We start from the raw sequence: 18,370 nt of genomic DNA, 5'->3' as shown, positions 1-18,370 counted from the left end.
TTTCCTCTCCTCCCCCCCCTTCCCCCTTCCTAATTCTTTCCCTAACTGGCTACAGAATGAGTTACTTGTCCAAAATCAGACGTATCCTCTGTTTGCAATGTTGAACTGTATGTACACACAGGAATCACAATAACGTGATACATCAAATGAACAAATCCACAATGACCGTGATGAGGGTTTGTTCATCGGACGTAGGTTCGAACCCTCATTACAGCCCTTGTGGATTTGCTCATTGAACTGTTTGTGTTCCTCTGTATTCGCAATTGTGTGTGTTGATGGGTAACAAAAAACCAACTGGGTCCCGCGTCTTGTCTATGGGTTGTATAGTGATGATAATAATCTGTCTGCCTAATGCTATTATATCTTCACACACACACACACACACACACACACACACACACACACACACACACACACACACACACACACACACACACACACACACACACACGAAGATGGAAGTGGAGTCAGTTTTCTCCATTGATTGCTTTCCAGCTTCACTGGAAACTCTTGTGTAGCCTCAACTTAGTTATTTGCTGTGTTAGGGAGATATAATGATAGATTCTTGGTGAAATTTAGGTTAGGTTAGATTTGCGTGATAAAATCTGTAATATTTAGCTCTTGTGAATGTTCCCCAGATTCTTGAAGCTTGCGTTTAAGATCTTCCTATCTTTAGAGAACACAACGTTTTACATTTGTTGCTAACAGTATTCATGGCAATCTGTAACGATGTTAAATGTCCATAAATATAATGCCAGTCAAAAGAACAGAGAGTGACAACAAACAATTCTTAATAATTACTGAAATTATATCTGCAATTAACTCGTAACAAGCAACACACTTTAAAGAACTGCAACACAAAGGCTTGACTAGGGCTTTATTTTTTAAGTCTCGAACGAAACGTTGTTCCACATTGGAATGAAACGTCTTACAAACACACGTACATCTCAGGCAGTCAAACGTTTCTCACACCATTGGATGTGTCGAGACTGCTTCTCTGAGCCAACCTCACAAAACGTTACTAACAACGTGGACGCTGTACCGCGTACAACATAAGCAGCATCCGCTGTACGTACTCCGATTATGACTCTTGATTCGTGTGATTATGGACCTTGATTCGTGTTCTCAATTTTCGTCAATATCCCCCTCATTGTCAGGAAAATTTATTCTAATCTAGACAAACAATGCACATAATATGCAAGATATGAACATATCAAATGAACTCTCGTTATCCCCGTAAAAAACTACATTACCCCCGTGGGGGGGGGGGGGATAATTTACACTCATTACCCCCATGAGAGTAATTTACCCCTAATGGGAAGCTTTGCTTTACATTATTATACCGCAGTAAAAATGTTCAAAAAGCTAACCTTTGCCTGGAGGCCTACAGTGGACGCAAGTGCGTCTACCTGGAGGCCTACAGTGGACGCAAGTGCGTCGGGTGCGTCTTAATGGAGGCCTACAGTGGACGCAAGTGCGTCGGGTGCGTCTTAATGGAGGCCTACAGTGGACGCAAGTGCGTCTACCTGGAGGCCTACAGTGGACGCAAGTGCGTCTACCTGGAGGCCTACAGTGGACGCAAGTGCGTCTACCTGGAGGCCTACAGTGGACGCAAGTGCATCTACCTGGAGGCCTACAGTGGACGCAAGTGCGTCTACCTGGAGGCCTACAGTGGACGCAAGTGCGTCTGGTGCGTCTTCCTGGAGGCCTACAGTGGACGCAAGTGCGTCTGGTGCGTCTACCTGGAGGCCTACAGTGGACGCAAGTGCGTCTGGTGCGTCTACCTGGAGGCCTACAGTGGACGCAAGTGCGTCTATCTGGAAGCCTACAGTGGACGCAAGTGCGTCTTCCTGGAGGCCTACAGTGGGCGCAAGTGCGTCTACCTGGAGGCTTACAGTGGACGCAAGTGCGTCTGGTGCGTCTTCCTAGAGGCCTACAGTGGACGCAAGTGCGTCTTAAGGGTCTGAAAGTTAACCTTAACCCCTCCTCAACCTTTCACACTGCATAATCCAATACACTGGAGTCTATTGTCCGCAAGTAAGTCGTTTACAAAGTAGCAGTGAGGACCCTAGAACTGACCCTCAGTGTGATCCCAACTTCTCATCGTCGAAATATGATGAGTTATATAATTTATGATGATAATCTCTTACCAGAAAAAAGTGTATGAACACAGACTAAGTCATTGGTCAACTATCAACAATATCAACATGTCTGCTCCCCGAATTCTCCCGTTGAAGATAGCATCTAAGATCATATTTTTAAGATGACTTACAGTTGTGGTCAGAATTATAAATTAACATCTTTTATGTCATTAAGAGAAATGGTTAATATATTAGTAAAGCGACAAGTGAATCGTCTATTGTCTTTCGAGAAAGAAAAAAATAGGACTTGAAATTGAGCACAATTTAAATTCAAAATATAATTTCATTCACCAGTATGATTAAATAGCAATTCCTTAATGCCCTTTTGGACTAAGGTAGTTATATCCCAATTACCACTCTTCCGGAATTCCATCGTCTGTCCAAAGCTAATTGGGCATAGTTTAATGAATCCCTAACAAGCGTGATTCCTTAGGAAGTTTGGTGCTACGAAACCACTCGGTCTCAAACTGATCAATCGTAAATGATTATAAAACTAATTGCAGTCGTAAACGTTCAATTTAATTTATGTAGACTAGCTCACTTTTATGCAGCCCTACGTACTTTTATAGTTAGATCGGGTAATTTATATTGCTACTCAATTATTTAGAAAACCTGAAGGTGGGTCCAGTAATACTAATTAATGAAATACTTGAAGGTAGAGAATTACAACTTTTTCAATCACTAGTATATTAATTAAACTAAGCTTTTAAAAATTAAAATTAAATTAAACTGCCTATACTTAATTAAACTAAGCCAGAATTATGAAGGCACAATTATTTATTATTAAATAATGCAAGACAACTAATTTTTTAATATAAACATGAACTTCACATATTACTTTACCGAGCCAAATTGGGACAATAATTTTATGAACCAAGTACTAGCTGAATAATCGGTATTAATACAAATTGTCTGTTAATTGCTAAGCGCTTACGGAAGAATTGAGAGAAATTTGCATTCTTCGTTTTCTAAGTAATATCTTCTATATTAAAAATTATTGGATAATCTTATCAAATTTATCGTATTTAAATTCACCTCATTGTGTTATACACATTGTTGTAATTTGTCTTGAAGGTATTCAGGCCAACAGTACCAAATACTAGGCCGAATATATATATAACAGCTCTGATACAGATCAAATATAACGTATTTTTACACCACATTTCAGAATAACAATTTCAGACCCCCATAATATATATGGTATTTTTGACGCCATGTGTGACCTGAATCATTCTTTTAAAGTTAATTCATATCACGAATAGAGTTACAATCAAGCTTTTAAACCCTAAAGAAATATCACGAGAATAAAAATAGATTGTGATAATTTAATAAAAGAAGCAAATATTAACTAATGTACTGAATTGGGAACACAAAAATTTTAATCTATCAGATTTTGAAAAATATCATTTACACCAAATTTACATAGTAATTTTTTCAAACTGATCTTCTAAATGAAAGGTACAAGGGTTTAAAAAAAAACTATTACAAATTTTCATCTCCAACCAACTTTGTAATGTCATGGGAGACAACGTCCCTGAAAAGGGTGCAACAGGGCCGATCTCGACCCAAATTTATTAGTTTCAACATCCTAACCAATCACTATGTAAAGTTTATTGAGGTTATCCGCAAGTGTTTGGCCTCCAATAATTGGTAGACAAACAAGCAGACATCCGAATAGTGAGTGTGAGTGTGTGTGAGTGTGTGAGTGTGTGTGAGTGTGTGTGTGTGTGTGTGTGGTGTGTGTGTTGTGTGTGTGTGTGTGTGGTGTGTGTGTGGTGTGTGTGTGTGTGTGTGTGTGGTGTGTGTGTGGTGTGTGTGTGTGTGTGTGTGTGTGTGTGTGTGTGTGTGTGTGTGTGTGTGTGTGTGTGTGTGTGTGGTGTGTGTGTGGTGTGTGTGTGGTGTGTGTGTGGTGTGTGTGTGGTGTGTGTGTGGTGTGTGTGTGGTGTGTGTGTGTGTTGTGTGTGTGTGTGGTGTGTGTGTGGTGTGTGTGTGTGTGTGGTGTGTGTGTGGTGTGTGTGTGGTGTGTGTGTGTGTGGTGTGTGTGTGTGTGTGTGGTGTGTGTGTGTGTGTGTTGTGTGTTGTGTGTGTGTGTGTGTGTATGTGGGTGTGTGTGTGTGTGTGTGTGTGTGTGTGTGTGTGTGTGTGTGTGTGTACTCACCTAGTTGTACTCACCTAGTTGTGTCTGCAGGATCGAGCATTGACTCTTGGATCCCGCCTTTCGAGCATCGGTTGTTTACAGCAATGATTCCTGTCCCATTTCCCTATCATACCTGGTTTTAAAATTATGAATAGTATTTGCTTCCACAACCTGTTCCTGAAGTGCATTCCATTTTCCCACTACTCTCACGCTAAAAGAAAACTTCCTAACATCTCTGACTCATCTGAGTTTCAAGCTTCCATCCATATCCCCTCGTTCTGTTACTATTCCGTGTGAACATTTCGTCTATGTCCACTCTGAGTATCTTATACGTTCCTATCATGTCCCCCCTCTCCCTTCTTCTTTCTAGTGTCGTAAGGCACAGTTCCCTCAGGCGCTCCTCATACCCTATCCCTCGTAGCTCTGGGACGAGTCTCGTTGCAAACCTCTGAACCTTTTCCAGTTTCATTATATGCTTCTTCAGATGGGGACTCCATGATGAGGCGGCATACTCTAAGACTGGCCTTACGTAGGCAGTGTAAAGCGCCTTGTGTGTGTGTGTGTGTGTGTGGTGTGTGTGGTGTGTGTGTGTGTGTGTGTGTGTGTGTGTGTGTGTGTGTGTGGTGTGTGTGTGTGGTGTGTGTGTGTGGTGTGTGTGGTGTGTGTGTGTGGTGTGTGTGTGTGGTGTGTGTGTGTGGTGTGTGTGTGTGTGTGGTGTGTGTGTGTGGTGTGTGTGTGTGGTGTGTGTGTGTGGTGTGTGTGTGTGTGGTGTGTGTGTGTGTGGTGTGTGGTGTGTGTGTGTGGTGTGTGTGTGTGGTGTGTGTGTGTGTGTGGTGTGTGTGTGGTGTGTGGGTGTGTAGGTGTGTGTGTGTGTGTGTGTGTGTGTGTGTGTGTGTGTGTGTGTGTGTGTGTGTGGGGGTGTGTGTGTGGGTGTGGGTGTGTGTGTGGTGTGTGTGTGGTGTGTGTGTGTGTGGTGTGTGTGTGTGGTGTGTGTGTGTGGTGTGTGTGTGTGGTGTGTGTGTGTGGTGTGTGGGTGTGGTGTGTGTGTGTGTAGGTGTGTGTGTGTGTGTGTGTGTGTGTGTGTGTGTGTGTGGGGGGGGGTGGGTGTGTGTGTGTGGGTGTGTGTGTGGTGTGTGTGTGGTGTGTGTGTGTGTGGTGTGTGTGTGTGTGGTGTGTGTGTGTGTGGTGTGTGTGTGTGTGGTGTGTGTGTGGTGTGTGTGTGTGGTGTGTGTGTGTGGTGTGTGTGTGGTGTGTGTGTGGTGTGTGTGTGTGTGGTGTGTGTGTGGTGTGTGTGTGTGGTGTGTGTGGTGTCAATTTTAATGACTGACTCTCAGAGCTGTAACACCTTGACTTACTATTAATATTGTGTTGCTACACCTGTACCAAAAACTTGCATGTGATGACAAATATGGCAGACACGTGAGCGAGAAGGTTATATTAAGGCGGTTTGTGTAGTGGACCAGGAACGTGGAGGGTAATGCAAGGTGTGTGTCATCTTAACTGCCTCTCTTGTAACACCTGCCAAGAAGCAATTTACCAAACACCTCGTGAGAGAGGAAACAGAAATGTGCGAGGAAAAGGTTTTGCGGAAATTAAAGTTGTTAAAAAAAATAGTGTGTTTTTTTTTCTCGATAAACTTAGGTGCTGTGAAGTATTTAATATATTTCTCAATTCTGTTTCCTTATGTTGGCATTGATATACCAGCCTTCATTTACTAAGATAAGGGAAGGGTGTGGTTTTGACGCGATAAAGGTGTGCTTTCGGGGATAAAATTTGGGATTTTAAGATTTTAAAAATTTCGAGGATTTGACCTGCCCGAAACGCTGCGCGTGCTAGTGGCTTTACAGGACTGTAATTACCATATTTGTATCCTCACATTCCTTATGTACATTCTTGTATATGCATAAATAAATAAATAAATAAATAAAAGGCAGATACCTTTTATACAGTTTATAGCTAACAATACAATTTTGGCAATAAAAATGCTCTTGGGCATAACTTGAAAAAAACCCTCGATTGGCCAAGAATAAGACACAAATTAAGCGTACTGTATTTCCATTTGTGCGAGTACTGTGGTTTTGTTAGACCACGGAGCATTATCCCCTCCGATTTTGCCCCCCCTTCTGTTTGTAAATGAATCCGAGAAAGTAAATCAAATACAAAAGGTGGGTCCGATTGAGATTTTTATGATATAGAGATTACGGAAAAAATTAGCATTAACTGCATTGTTGACGGTGTGTTGAACCCGGATTCACAGGAAAAAAAATCTGGTACGAAATATTCACATAAATCTACGCTACATACGTTTGTGTTTCATTTGAAATAACACAAACAATATCATTGTTATGATGCCAAAGAGATGAATTTATAAACAATAAATTTTCTCAACATTGTGTATAGGCCACTAATATTTTAATAGTCTTTTCTAATGTTTCATGAACTGGTTTATTCTCCAGAATATTAATGTTCTATTATTGCTTTACTGTAATGGTTCATACTTTGAACCATACTTTGAGTTTTATTTATAGCAATGTACAAGATATGTTTTACCATATACATGGTAAATATATTTAATATTCCGGACTGAAATAATTGTGCACATTTTGTACTATAATATTTCTTTCATATAACGCAGTCCACTCTTAGTTCCTATTCCTATTCCTATTCTTAGTTCCTATTCCTTAGTTCCTAAAGGAAGTTCCTATTCCTTAGTTCCTAAAGGAAGTTCCTATTCCTTTGCCAATTATCGTGAATATACTAGAAAGACGTTTGATTCTTCACTTGGTCTGGATTCTGGGAACTATGAAATTACCTCAAACGCATATTTTGTTTATAAGACATAAATCAAGTGGCAGAGTTCATGTGTTCAGATTTGCGAAGGAATTGAGAATGAAACGTTTCGCTAACACGCAGTGGTAATATATAGAGTTTTATCAGGTGACAAGAGTAACAACAATGGATGATTATCCTTGGGGTACGAGTCCAATTGGTGATGGGCAGGAGCCCGCTGGTAACCTTCACAAGGACTGTGTCACCCTGGAGACCAGGAGTTGATGGACTAGTGTCACCCTGAAGACCAGGAGGTGATGGACTAGTGTCACCCTGAAGACCAGGAGTTGGACTAGTGTCACCCTGAAGACCAGGAGTTGGACTAGTGTCACCCTGAAGACCAGGAGTTGATGGACTAGTGTCACCCTGGAGACTAGGAGTTGATGGACTAGTGTCACCCTGGAGACCAGGAGTTGATGGACTAGTGTCACCCTGGAGACCAGGAGTTGATGGACTAGTGTCACCCTGAAGACCAGGAGTTGGACTAGTGTCACCCTGAAGACCAGGAGTTGGACTAGTGTCACCCTGAAGACCAGGAGTTGATGGACTAGTGTCACCCTGGAGACTAGGAGTTGATGGACTAGTGTCACCCTGGAGACCAGGAGTTGATGGACTAGTGTCACCCTGGAGACTAGGAGTTGATGGACTAGTGTCACCCTGGAGACCAGGAGTTGATGGACTAGTGTCACCCTGGAGACCAGGAGTTGATGGACTAGTGTCACCCTGAAGACCAGGAGTTGGACTAGTGTCACCCTGAAGACCAGGAGTTGGACTAGTGTCACCCTGAAGACCAGGAGTTGATGGACTAGTGTCACCCTGGAGACTAGGAGTTGATGGACTAGTGTCACCCTGGAGACCAGGAGTTGATGGACTAGTGTCACCCTGGAGACTAGGAGTTGATGGACTAGTGTCACCCTGGAGACCAGGAGTTGATGGACTAGTGTCACCCTGAAGATCAGGAGCTGATGGACTAGTGTCACCCTGGAGACCAGGTGTTGATGGACTAGTGTCACCCTGGAGACCAGGTGTTGATGGACTAGTGTCACCCTTAAGACCAGGTGTTGATGCACTAGTGTCACCCTTAAGACCAGGTGTTGATGCACTAGTGTCACCCTTAAGACCAGGTGTTGATGCACTAGTGTCACCCTTAAGACCAGGTGTTGATGGACTAGTGTCACCCTGGAGACCAGGAGTTGATGGACTAGTGTCACCCTGGAGACCAGGTGTTGATGGACTAGTGTCACCCTGGAGACCAGGAGTTGGACTAGTGTCACCCTGAAGACCAGGTGTTGATGGACTAGTGTCACCCTGAAGACCAGGAGTTGGACTAGTGTCACCCTGAAGACCAGGTGTTGATGCGCTAGTGTCACCCTTAAGACCAGGTGTTGATGGACTAGTGTCACCCTGGAGACCAGGAGTTGATGGACTAGTGTCACCCTGGAGACCAGGAGTTGATGGACTAGTGTCACCCTGGAGACCAGGTGTTGATGGACTAGTGTCACCCTGGAGACCAGGAGTTGGACTAGTGTCACCCTTAAGACCAGGTGTTGATGCACTAGTGTCACCCTTAAGACCAGGTGTTGATGCACTAGTGTCACCCTTAAGACCAGGAGTTGGACTAGTGTCACCCTGAAGACCAGGTGTTGATGCACTAGTGTCACCCTGAAGACCAGGAGTTGATGCACTAGTGTCACCCTGAAGACCAGGAGTTGGACTAGTGTCACCCTTAAGACCAGGTGTTGATGGACTAGTGTCACCCTTAAGACCAGGTGTTGATGGACTAGTGTCACCCTGAAGACCAGGTGTTGATGCACTAGTGTCACCCTTAAGACCAGGTGTTGATGCATTAGTGTCACCCCTAAGACCAGGTGTTGGAGAACTGGTGACAACACGAAGACTAAATGTAGAAATGGTGAAAATAATAACACGAAACCCAATTTCTAATGTGTGCTTGAAGTATGTGAAAAAAAATCATAAGAATTTTTGCAATAGGTTCCTAGTTTTATCATTCCCTGCATGTTGCGTGCGTTAATAAGCACCGTCCATAAGAAATGAATTCTTGAACTCTGGATCAGACGCTAAATTCGTAACAATTTGTACAAATCTCTACAGGTGTAGACGAGTACAAGTCTTTACAGGTGTAGACTTGTACAAGTCTTTACAGGTGTAGACGAGTACAAGTCTTTACAGGTGTAGACGAGTACAAATCTCTACAGGTGTAGACGAGTACAAGTCTCTACAGGTGCAGACTTGTACAAGTCTTTACAGGTGTAGACGAGTACAAATCTCTACAGGTGTAGACGAGTACAAGTCTTTACAGGTGTAGACGAGTACAAGGGGAAATGGGACAGAATACATTTAAATAAAAAATATCTTGCCTCATCCTTCTACACCCCCCCCCCCCCCTCCACTTTTCCAATATGTTCAATACATATATACACACATCTCCTTCCTTTGACAACTGGCGTCACGCTGACGCAGGCAAATCTTTCGACAAAAAAGCATCGGGTGAAAAAGTAATTTTTTCTTTCAATAAAGTCATAGTTTTTTTTCTGGCGTTCATAGGTCACTGGTTCCTGTCTGTGTGTTCGTGTGTGTTCGTGTGTGTTCGTGTGTGTGTTCGTGTGTGTGTGTTCGTGTGTGGTGTGTGTGTGTGTGTGTGTGTGTTCGTGTGTGTGTGTGTGTGTGTGTTCGTGTGTGTGTTCGTGTGTGTGTGTTCGTGTGCGTGTGTGTGTGTGTATACTCACCTATTTGTGCTTGCGGGGGTTGAGCTTTGGCTCTTTGGTCCCGCCTCTCAACCGTCAAACAACTGGTGTACAGATTCCTGAGCCTATTGGGCTCTATCATATCTACACTTGAAACTGTGTATGGAGTCAGCCTCCACCACTTCACTTCCTAATGCATTCCATTTGTCAACCACTCTGACACTAAGAAAGTTCTTTCTAATATCTCTGTGGCTCATTTGGGCACTCAATTTCCACCTGTGTCCCCTAGTGCGTGTGCCACTTGTGTTAAATAACCTGTCTTTATCTAATGAATCAATTCCTTTGAGAATCTTGCATGTAGTGATCATGTCCCCTTTAACTAAATTGAATAGACACTGATTTTTTCAGTGTCAGTAGTTAACAAATGGAATGCATTAAATAAAGATGTGGTGGAGGCTGACTCCATACACAGTTTCAAATGTAGATATGATACAGCCCAGTAGGCTCAGGAATCTGTACACCAGTTGATTGACTGTTGAGAGGCGGAACCAAAGAGCCAAAGCTCAACCCTCGCAAGCTCAACTAGGTGAGTACAACAAGGGGAGTACACACACACACACATACACACACACACACACACGAACACACACACACACGAACACACACACACACGAACACACACACACACGAACACACTCACGAACACACACACACACACGAACACACACACACACACGAACACACACACACACACGAACACACACACACACGCGCACACACACGAACACACACACACACACACACACACACACACACACACACACACACACACACACACACACACACACACACACACACACACACACACGAACACGAACACACACACACACGAACACACACACACACACACACGAACACGAACACACACACGAACACGAACACACACACACACACACACACACACACGAACACACACACACGAACACACACACACACACACGAACACACACACACACACCTGGGAAAACATGCAACATGCTGAAGTGAATAAAAAGTGGAAACTTTAAACTGGTCGTTATGTTAAACGTGGTATCGTTCCCCCAGGCGGTCGTCGGGACCTGAGACAGGCGACACACGAGACGGTAACGCGACAGTCCCTGTCACACTGTCCTTGGAGAACTCTGTACAGGACCCCAACATCACTCTCCATACACCTAAGGTAATGTTTCATACACCTAAGGTGATGGTATGTCTGTGTGTCCACCTCTCTCTTGATGTTCACGTTGGAATGCTTCCATGTATTGTCCTCTCTCTATCCTCCCTCTCTCTCTCTATCCTCCCTCCCTCCCTCTCTATCCTCCCTCCCTCCCTCCCTCTCTATCCTCCCTCCCTCTCTATCCTCCCTCCCTCTCTATCCTCCCTCCCTCTCTATCCTCCCTCCCTCTCTATCCTCCCTCCCTCTCTATCCTCCCTCCCTCTCTATCCTCCCTCCCTCTCTATCCTCCCTCCCTCTCTATCCTCCCTCCCTCTCTATCCTCCCTCCCTCTCTATCCTCCCTCTCTCTCTATCCTCCCTCTCTCTCTATCCTCCCTCTCTCTCTATCCTCCCTCTCTCTCTATCCTCCCTCTCTCTCTATCCTCCCTCTCTCTCTATCCTCCCTCTCTCTCTATCCTCCCTCTCTTCCTCTAGAATAATGCAAGAAAAGGAAGCACATTAGCTATACTGATGTGTGAGGATATCACATCAGGAAATAAGTTTTCATTATGTTCTTATCCACGTGCAGTATCCACCATTCCACATACAGTGATTCACGTGCTTCAACTCCACGTTCGACATATCATCCTCCTCCTCCTCGTTCATCACCACCTTATCCACGTGCCTCACTTCCTCTCATATTCGTGGCTTATCCACCATCCACGTTCCACATCCCCTCATTCAAATGCTTTCTGCAACAAGGTGTCCAATCAGCCCCAGCTCACCCGGTCATCGTGACATAGGAATTTATTACATTCAACTACAACAAAAGCTATTTTATTATCATCGTGCAACACGCTCGATCAACGAGTGATATGATCAGCTGCTGACGAAGAGCAAAAAAACCTTAAAATTCACAATGAAATCAGTTAAGTGATGAATCTGTGTGAAAATATTGAAACCATGCAAATGACTCGAACACTCATCCCAAGAATCCCCTTCATGGGCTCATCATGGCTGAGTCTGTAGCGCGTGTGCTTTAGAAGGCCAGGTTTGAGGGATTCGAACCCATCATACGACCTGGGGACTCCAAAGATACGGGTTCGAACCGAAAGCAAAACCTCAATATTATCCCATCACAAAATTGCAAATATTATTGCGACAATGAGTATTTTTTCCTCTGTGATAAGGAAATAAATAACTTCGTTAACCGGAGTGCACGACCACGCATCTGATGGTAATGTTCAACATCAATGACCAGTCAATGATGGGAACGTTGCATGGTATAAATACCTGTATTGGCTTTGACTGCACTGACGCCCACTGCAATATAGATCACTCAAAGTGATCAAATGTTATTTGCTTCGACTGTGAGAGTTGATGTATACTGTAAGCTAGAGTATCAAACGAGTTGATTTGTACTGCAAGCCAGATTAGTAACGAGCGAGTTGGCCTGTTCTATAAGCCAGATTTAGTAACAAACGAGTTCATCTGAACTGTAAGATATATTTGTAATGAGCGAGTTGACCTGTACTGCAAGCGAGATTAGTAACGAACGAGTTATCTGTATTCTAAGCGATATTAGTAACGGACGAGTTGATATTCACACTAAGCGAGTAGTAACGAACGAGGTGATCCCAATCAGCGATTGCAGCGTGTTGATCTACACTAAGAATAATAACGAAGAAAATACGAAATGTGCCATAAATCCTTGTAAGCTACACGTTTAGGTGAGGTTAGTATTATATATCTGCTTACGTGACTGACAGAGGAGGCTCAAGATCTTCCTCATAGATTATTTACCTAATAGGTGGGAGAAGTGTCGTAGCATCCTGATGATAGGTAAGAGACGTGAACCTTTTTTTCTTAGTGGGAGGGATAAAAATATATACATTTAAGCAGTGTGACGGCGTTTTATGCCGTCGTAAAGTATTACAGAAAAAGTGAAGAGCCAAAGCTGCCTCCATTATTTCACTGAATGCTTCAATAACATACTGGTCTTGCATGTTCTATACTAAAACATTTAAACATTACCATTTTAGGTAACGTATTTAACACTGAATGGATGTACATTGTTTGGAATCATTGCGTCACACCATATCTAATATTTTGTCTCGAATTTCAGAATGACTGCGATCTGGCTGTACAGGAGAGCAGAGTCGAGTTACTTTTTAACCTTGGACAAGTAAGGGGAATCTTAGGAGACTGCGGACGTGACCACCTACATACACCAGCGACAAATGTATGCCTAAAATGAGTTCTCTCTCTTGAATCATCTGAAAACACTGCTCAAGATGGCGATCCTCAAGCTGAATGCGAACGAGACTCTTCCAGTCTTCGTCGAGTCAGACCTCAACATTTCGGGACTTGAAGAGGAAACTCGCTATCTTGATGATGATGACTGGAACTTTGATATCGAAATGCCCATCTGGGAGATAGTGATGACGGTGGTGTCTCTGACCGTCATCATCATATTCACCGTAGTCGGCAACGTCCTCGTCATCCTGTCTGTGTTCACGTACCGACCGCTCAGGATTGTACAGAATTTCTTTATCGTGTCTCTGGCTGTGGCCGACCTGACGGTGGCGGTCTTCGTGCTGCCCTTCAACGTCGCCTACAGCATCATAGGCAAGTGGATATTCGGAATGTACCTGTGTGAGATGTGGCTCACCTGCGATATCATGTGTTGCACGGCGTCGATCCTCAACCTGTGCGCCATCGCCCTCGACCGCTACTGGGCCATCACCGACCCCATCAACTACGCCCAGAAGCGGACCCTGAAACGCGTGCTCATCATGATCACTCTGGTGTGGACCATCAGCGTTATCATCTGCCTGCCACCACTCTTCGGCTGGAATGACTGGCCGGAGAAGTTCACGAAAGAGACGCCCTGCATACTAACGCAGGAGAGAGGGTTCGTGATATATTCCTCCTCCGGGTCCTTCTATTGCCCGCTTTTAATCATGACGCTGGTCTATATTAAAATTTTCACAGCCACTCGGCGGAGGCTTCGTGAGCGCGCCAAAGCCTCCAGACTCAACCAAATACCAAACACCGGGAAGACCAGAGTCCCCCGGGAGGAGGACTCGGCAGTTAGCGAGAACGGCCAGAATGGATACAACGACAGCTGTAAGAAAAAATTAGTCCAAAAAAAACGACGAAAGAAGAGGAAGTCGGTGACGGCGCAGACAACAGCCACGACAACTACGACATCTCTGATTCCCCCGGTCATAGCCGAGAGTTCCGTTACGGAGAACGACATCAGCAACCCGAGAGATGAATGTTCCCCGGTGGAAGAGAAGAAGGGCGCCGCAGACGTTGTCATCAAAGTCAATCCAAAGAGTGGAAGTCAAATCTACCAATTTATCGAAGAGAAACAAAAGATTTCTTTATCGAAGGAGCGTCGAGCAGCCCGAACTCTGGGGATCATCATGGGTTCCTTCGTTGTGTGTTGGCTTCCCTTCTTCCTCATGTACGTCATCCTACCCTTCTGTCCATCGTGTCCTCAGCCCAACAATAAGGTGATCAACTTTATTGTGTGGTTGGGGTACATTAACTCATCTCTCAACCCCGTGATATACACCATTTTCAACATGGATTTCCGAAGAGCTTTCGCCAGAATCCTGAGATGTCCCAACGCTGCCACAATATAACTTAATACATCATCCTCTTCATCCTGGACTTCCACAAACATTTCCTACACTGACAATGTGAACTGAAGTTGTCGCAGTCTATAGGCTAGGCATGAACTTCTGACACTTGCGTAGCAGTGATATAGACTATAGAAAGGTCGGCTAGAAGGCCTTGAATTGTGCTACAATAAACGAGAAATTATATCAAAAAGTAATTTAAAATAAAATGAAAACTTTACTGAACCTTCAGTGGAGAATATTGTTATTGTTGTCAAAGTTTCAACATAATGTAGAGAACAGAATCCTCACATCACTCATCAACACCACTGAAAGTATTAGATTACCTGATCTGTCAGCATGTGTATTAAACCGGCTGTCTAAACTAGGAGTCAGAGGTGCTGGTGAAGTCATGAGGCAAATCTCACCAGTGTGTTTGTATATATATATATACACAATGTATAATCCTGTGTATATAGTGAATAATCCGTGGAAGAAGAAAATAGGAGATACCTTCAGACTAGTTCAGAGAACTCTACAACAACATTATTTTTCTAGAGCGTTATTGGTGGAAATAAGATGATGATGTTCTCTCCTTCTTTCCATCACTTTCACTAATTTGAAACAGTTACTTCAGAACAGCTACTTGGCAGTGATGCTGAATAAATGTGCTCATTATCTCCTATTGTTAATTTCTGACTGTCAGCATTATATTATATATATATATATATATATATATATATATATATATATATATATATATATATATATATATATATATATATATATATATATATATATAACGATGGGGATATACAAAAATAAACACACTATCCAATGACAGGGAGAGAATATATACGCTTCGTTTATATGTACACAACACGACTGAGCTTATTTCCTTCTCTATATAGTTAAAAGAGAATGCAAAAAAGACTTGTATGGCATTTCATCAAAATCTTAATACTTGCCTTCAAACACACACACATTATATATATATATATATATATATATATATATATATATATATATATATATATATATATATATATATATATGTCGTACCTAGTAGCCAGAACTCACTTCTCAGCCTACTATTCAAGGCCCGATTTGCCTAATAAGCCAAGTTTTCCTGAATTAATATATTTACTATATTTTTTTTCTTATGAAATGATAAAGCAACCCTTTTCTCTATGTATGAGGTCAATTTTATGTTATTGGAGTTAAAATTAACGTAGATATATGACCGAACCTAACCAACCCTACCTAACCTAACCTAACCTATATTTATAGGTAAGGTTAGGTTAGGTAGCCAAAAAAAGCTAGGTTAGGTTAGGTAGGTTAGGTAGACGAAAAAACATTAATTCATGAAAACTTGGCTTATTAGGCAAATCGGGCCTTGAATAGTAGGCTGAGAAGTGCGTTCTGGCTATTAGGTACGACATTATATATATATATATATATATATATATATATATATATATATATATATATATATATATATATATATATATATGTCGTACCTAGTAGCCAGAACGCACTTCTCAGCCTACTATGCAAGGCCCGATTTGCCTAATAAGCCAAGTTTTCATGAATTAATTGTTTTTCGACTACCTAACCTACCTAACCTAACATTTTCGGTTACCTAACCTAACCTATAAAGATAGGTTAGGTTAGGTTAGGTTAGGTTAGGTAGGGTTGGTTAGGTTCGGTCATATATCTACGTTAATTTTAACTCCAATAAAAATAAATTGACCTCATACATAATGAAATGGGTAGCTTTATCATTTCATAAGAAAAAAATTAGAGAACATATATTAATTCAGGAAAACTTGGCTTATTAGGCAAATCGGGCCTTGCATAGCAGGTACGACATTATATATATATATATATATATATATATATATATATATATATATATATATATATATATATATATATATATATATATATATATATATATGAGAACCACATCTGGTGTAAAATTAACAGAAGTGCAGTGGCACACTAGTCAACTGATGTAACAAGAAAAGCCAATCCGAAAACCAATGGAAAGAAACACTAATTAATTCGATCCCAGTTTGGAGAGAGAAATATTCAGCAATATTTTCAAGCATTTTTCGAATCTGTATTTTTTAAAATTACATTATTTTATATTTTATACATATCATATAACATGTAAGCGTGGAGTGTCATCTATATTTATGAGAAATACCTGTAAGTGATAAAATGCATTGTTGAAGTAAACACTCAGTATTGTCGATTCAAAGTAGACAGAGCTTCTAAATAGAGCCTAACTGCTGGACTGTTAATCTTAGCTTGTATGTAACGAAGTGGTTTGCGACGAGTACCTTTAGCACAGCCGAGACTTCGGGGATAGGTGGGGAGGGAATAATGGACAGGAAGGAATGGTGGGAGTACGATGGAAGGGGAGTGTTTAGGACTGATGGAATGGATAGGATGAGAGGAAATGGAGAAATTCGAATGGGGAAGGGTATTAAATGGATGAAAGGAGGGCTTTAAATTCGTGAAGGGAGGGGTTTTACATTAGTGAGAGGGTACTAAATGGATGAAAAAGAGAGCTTTAAATAGGTGAAAGGAATGCTTTAAATGGGCGAAGGGATCCCTTTAAATGGGTTGTAAGGGGAGGGCTTTATATGCTTGAAAAGAGGGATTTAAACTGGTAATGTAAAGATGACTTTAAATATGTATAGTGGAGGCTTTAAACATGTGAAGGCAGGCTTTCAATGATGAGAGAAGTCAGGGCATTAGATGGAGATGATTGCTATTAGTGATAAGAGAGGGAGGAATGGAGAAAATTGGATGGAGAGGGATATAGAGAATTGAAGGAGAGGGGTAGAGAGGGGACTGAGATTTGATTAGAAGTTTACGGGAGTAAACAAAGGCAGCAGTTCTCCCACGACTCTCAAGCACTGGGTTAACACACACTCACACGTTCATTATAGTGGGCTGAGAGCAGGTGACCTTCCCTCACTGCTGCTCAGTGTTCATTCATCTCTCGTTGCAAACACCTGTCTATCGTGCACACATTATGTGGTGTGTGTGTGTGTGTGTGTGTGTGTGTGTGTGTGTGTGTGTGTGTGTGTGTGTGTGTGTGTGTGTGTGTGTGTGTGTGAACAAGCGTGTTTTGTAATGTATGAAAGCTGCGTGCTGAACCCAAGTACATACATGTATGCGCTTCCTGTGTGTGCTTTTGAGTGTGTGCATGGAATGCTCCGGCGGATAAGCCTATTGCTGTCCGGCTGATGCATCGACTCAAATAACTAAGGTAATGGAACTGTACATAGCCTTTAAAGGGGGAATAACCCAGAGTATTGGCGCGGGTAACTAGCATATCAACACACTGGTGAAGGTGGACCAAGGTCTTCAAGGTCAGAGTGGATAAGCTCGAGTTCTCTCGAGTGACTACTTTGGCCTCATATATTGATGACCGCACCAAGAGAGTCTGGCTTCCTCCCGAGGACCAAATATTGACCTTCGAGGGATAATCTACCTAAGCACCTTCCTCTGTCTATTGGACTTGCTCTTTCTCCTATTACTTTTGTCCGGAGTAGAGGGATTGGCTCCCCAAACTGAGCCCCTAATCGGGGAACCAACCCCTCTGACATAACAATTGACTCCACCAAATCTCTCCTTGTAAAAGACGCCTGTAATTATATATGTTACCTAAATATAATCGTTATGGAACCCAGGTTCGTTTCTCTCACCTCATTATCC

At 42.5% G+C, this 18,370-nt stretch overlaps 2 protein-coding genes across 2 annotated transcripts in view; one reads left to right on the top strand and one right to left on the bottom strand.

Moving 5' to 3' along the window:
* Nucleotides 1-15,336, top strand: part of LOC123746129 (probable G-protein coupled receptor No18) — a 93,241-nt gene extending 77,905 nt beyond the window's left edge. Inside the window, exons 4-5 of the mRNA XM_045727422.2 lie at nt 10,917-11,031; nt 13,132-15,336. Of these exons, the coding sequence (XP_045583378.1) occupies nt 13,301-14,659 (1,359 nt within the window). The 5' untranslated portion in view covers nt 10,917-11,031; nt 13,132-13,300 and the 3' untranslated portion in view covers nt 14,660-15,336. The remainder of the gene's footprint in view (nt 1-10,916; nt 11,032-13,131) is intronic.
* LOC123745934 (collagen alpha-2(IV) chain-like) lies at nt 7,123-11,799 on the bottom strand. The gene is made up of 2 exons (XM_045727042.2): nt 11,792-11,799; nt 7,123-8,986 (listed from the first exon to the last, which is right to left on the bottom strand). The coding sequence occupies exons 1-2, from the start codon at nt 11,797-11,799 to the stop codon at nt 7,123-7,125; spliced, it is 1,872 nt and encodes a 623-aa protein (XP_045582998.2).
* Nucleotides 15,337-18,370: the final 3,034 nt, after the last annotated feature.

This window comes from Procambarus clarkii, chromosome 78 (genome assembly GCF_040958095.1).
Source record: "Procambarus clarkii isolate CNS0578487 chromosome 78, FALCON_Pclarkii_2.0, whole genome shotgun sequence".
NCBI classification, from domain to species: Eukaryota; Metazoa; Arthropoda; class Malacostraca; order Decapoda; family Cambaridae; genus Procambarus; species Procambarus clarkii.
The sequence above is the reverse complement of the archived record's forward strand: the minus strand, read 5'-3'. Positions and strand labels throughout refer to the sequence as shown.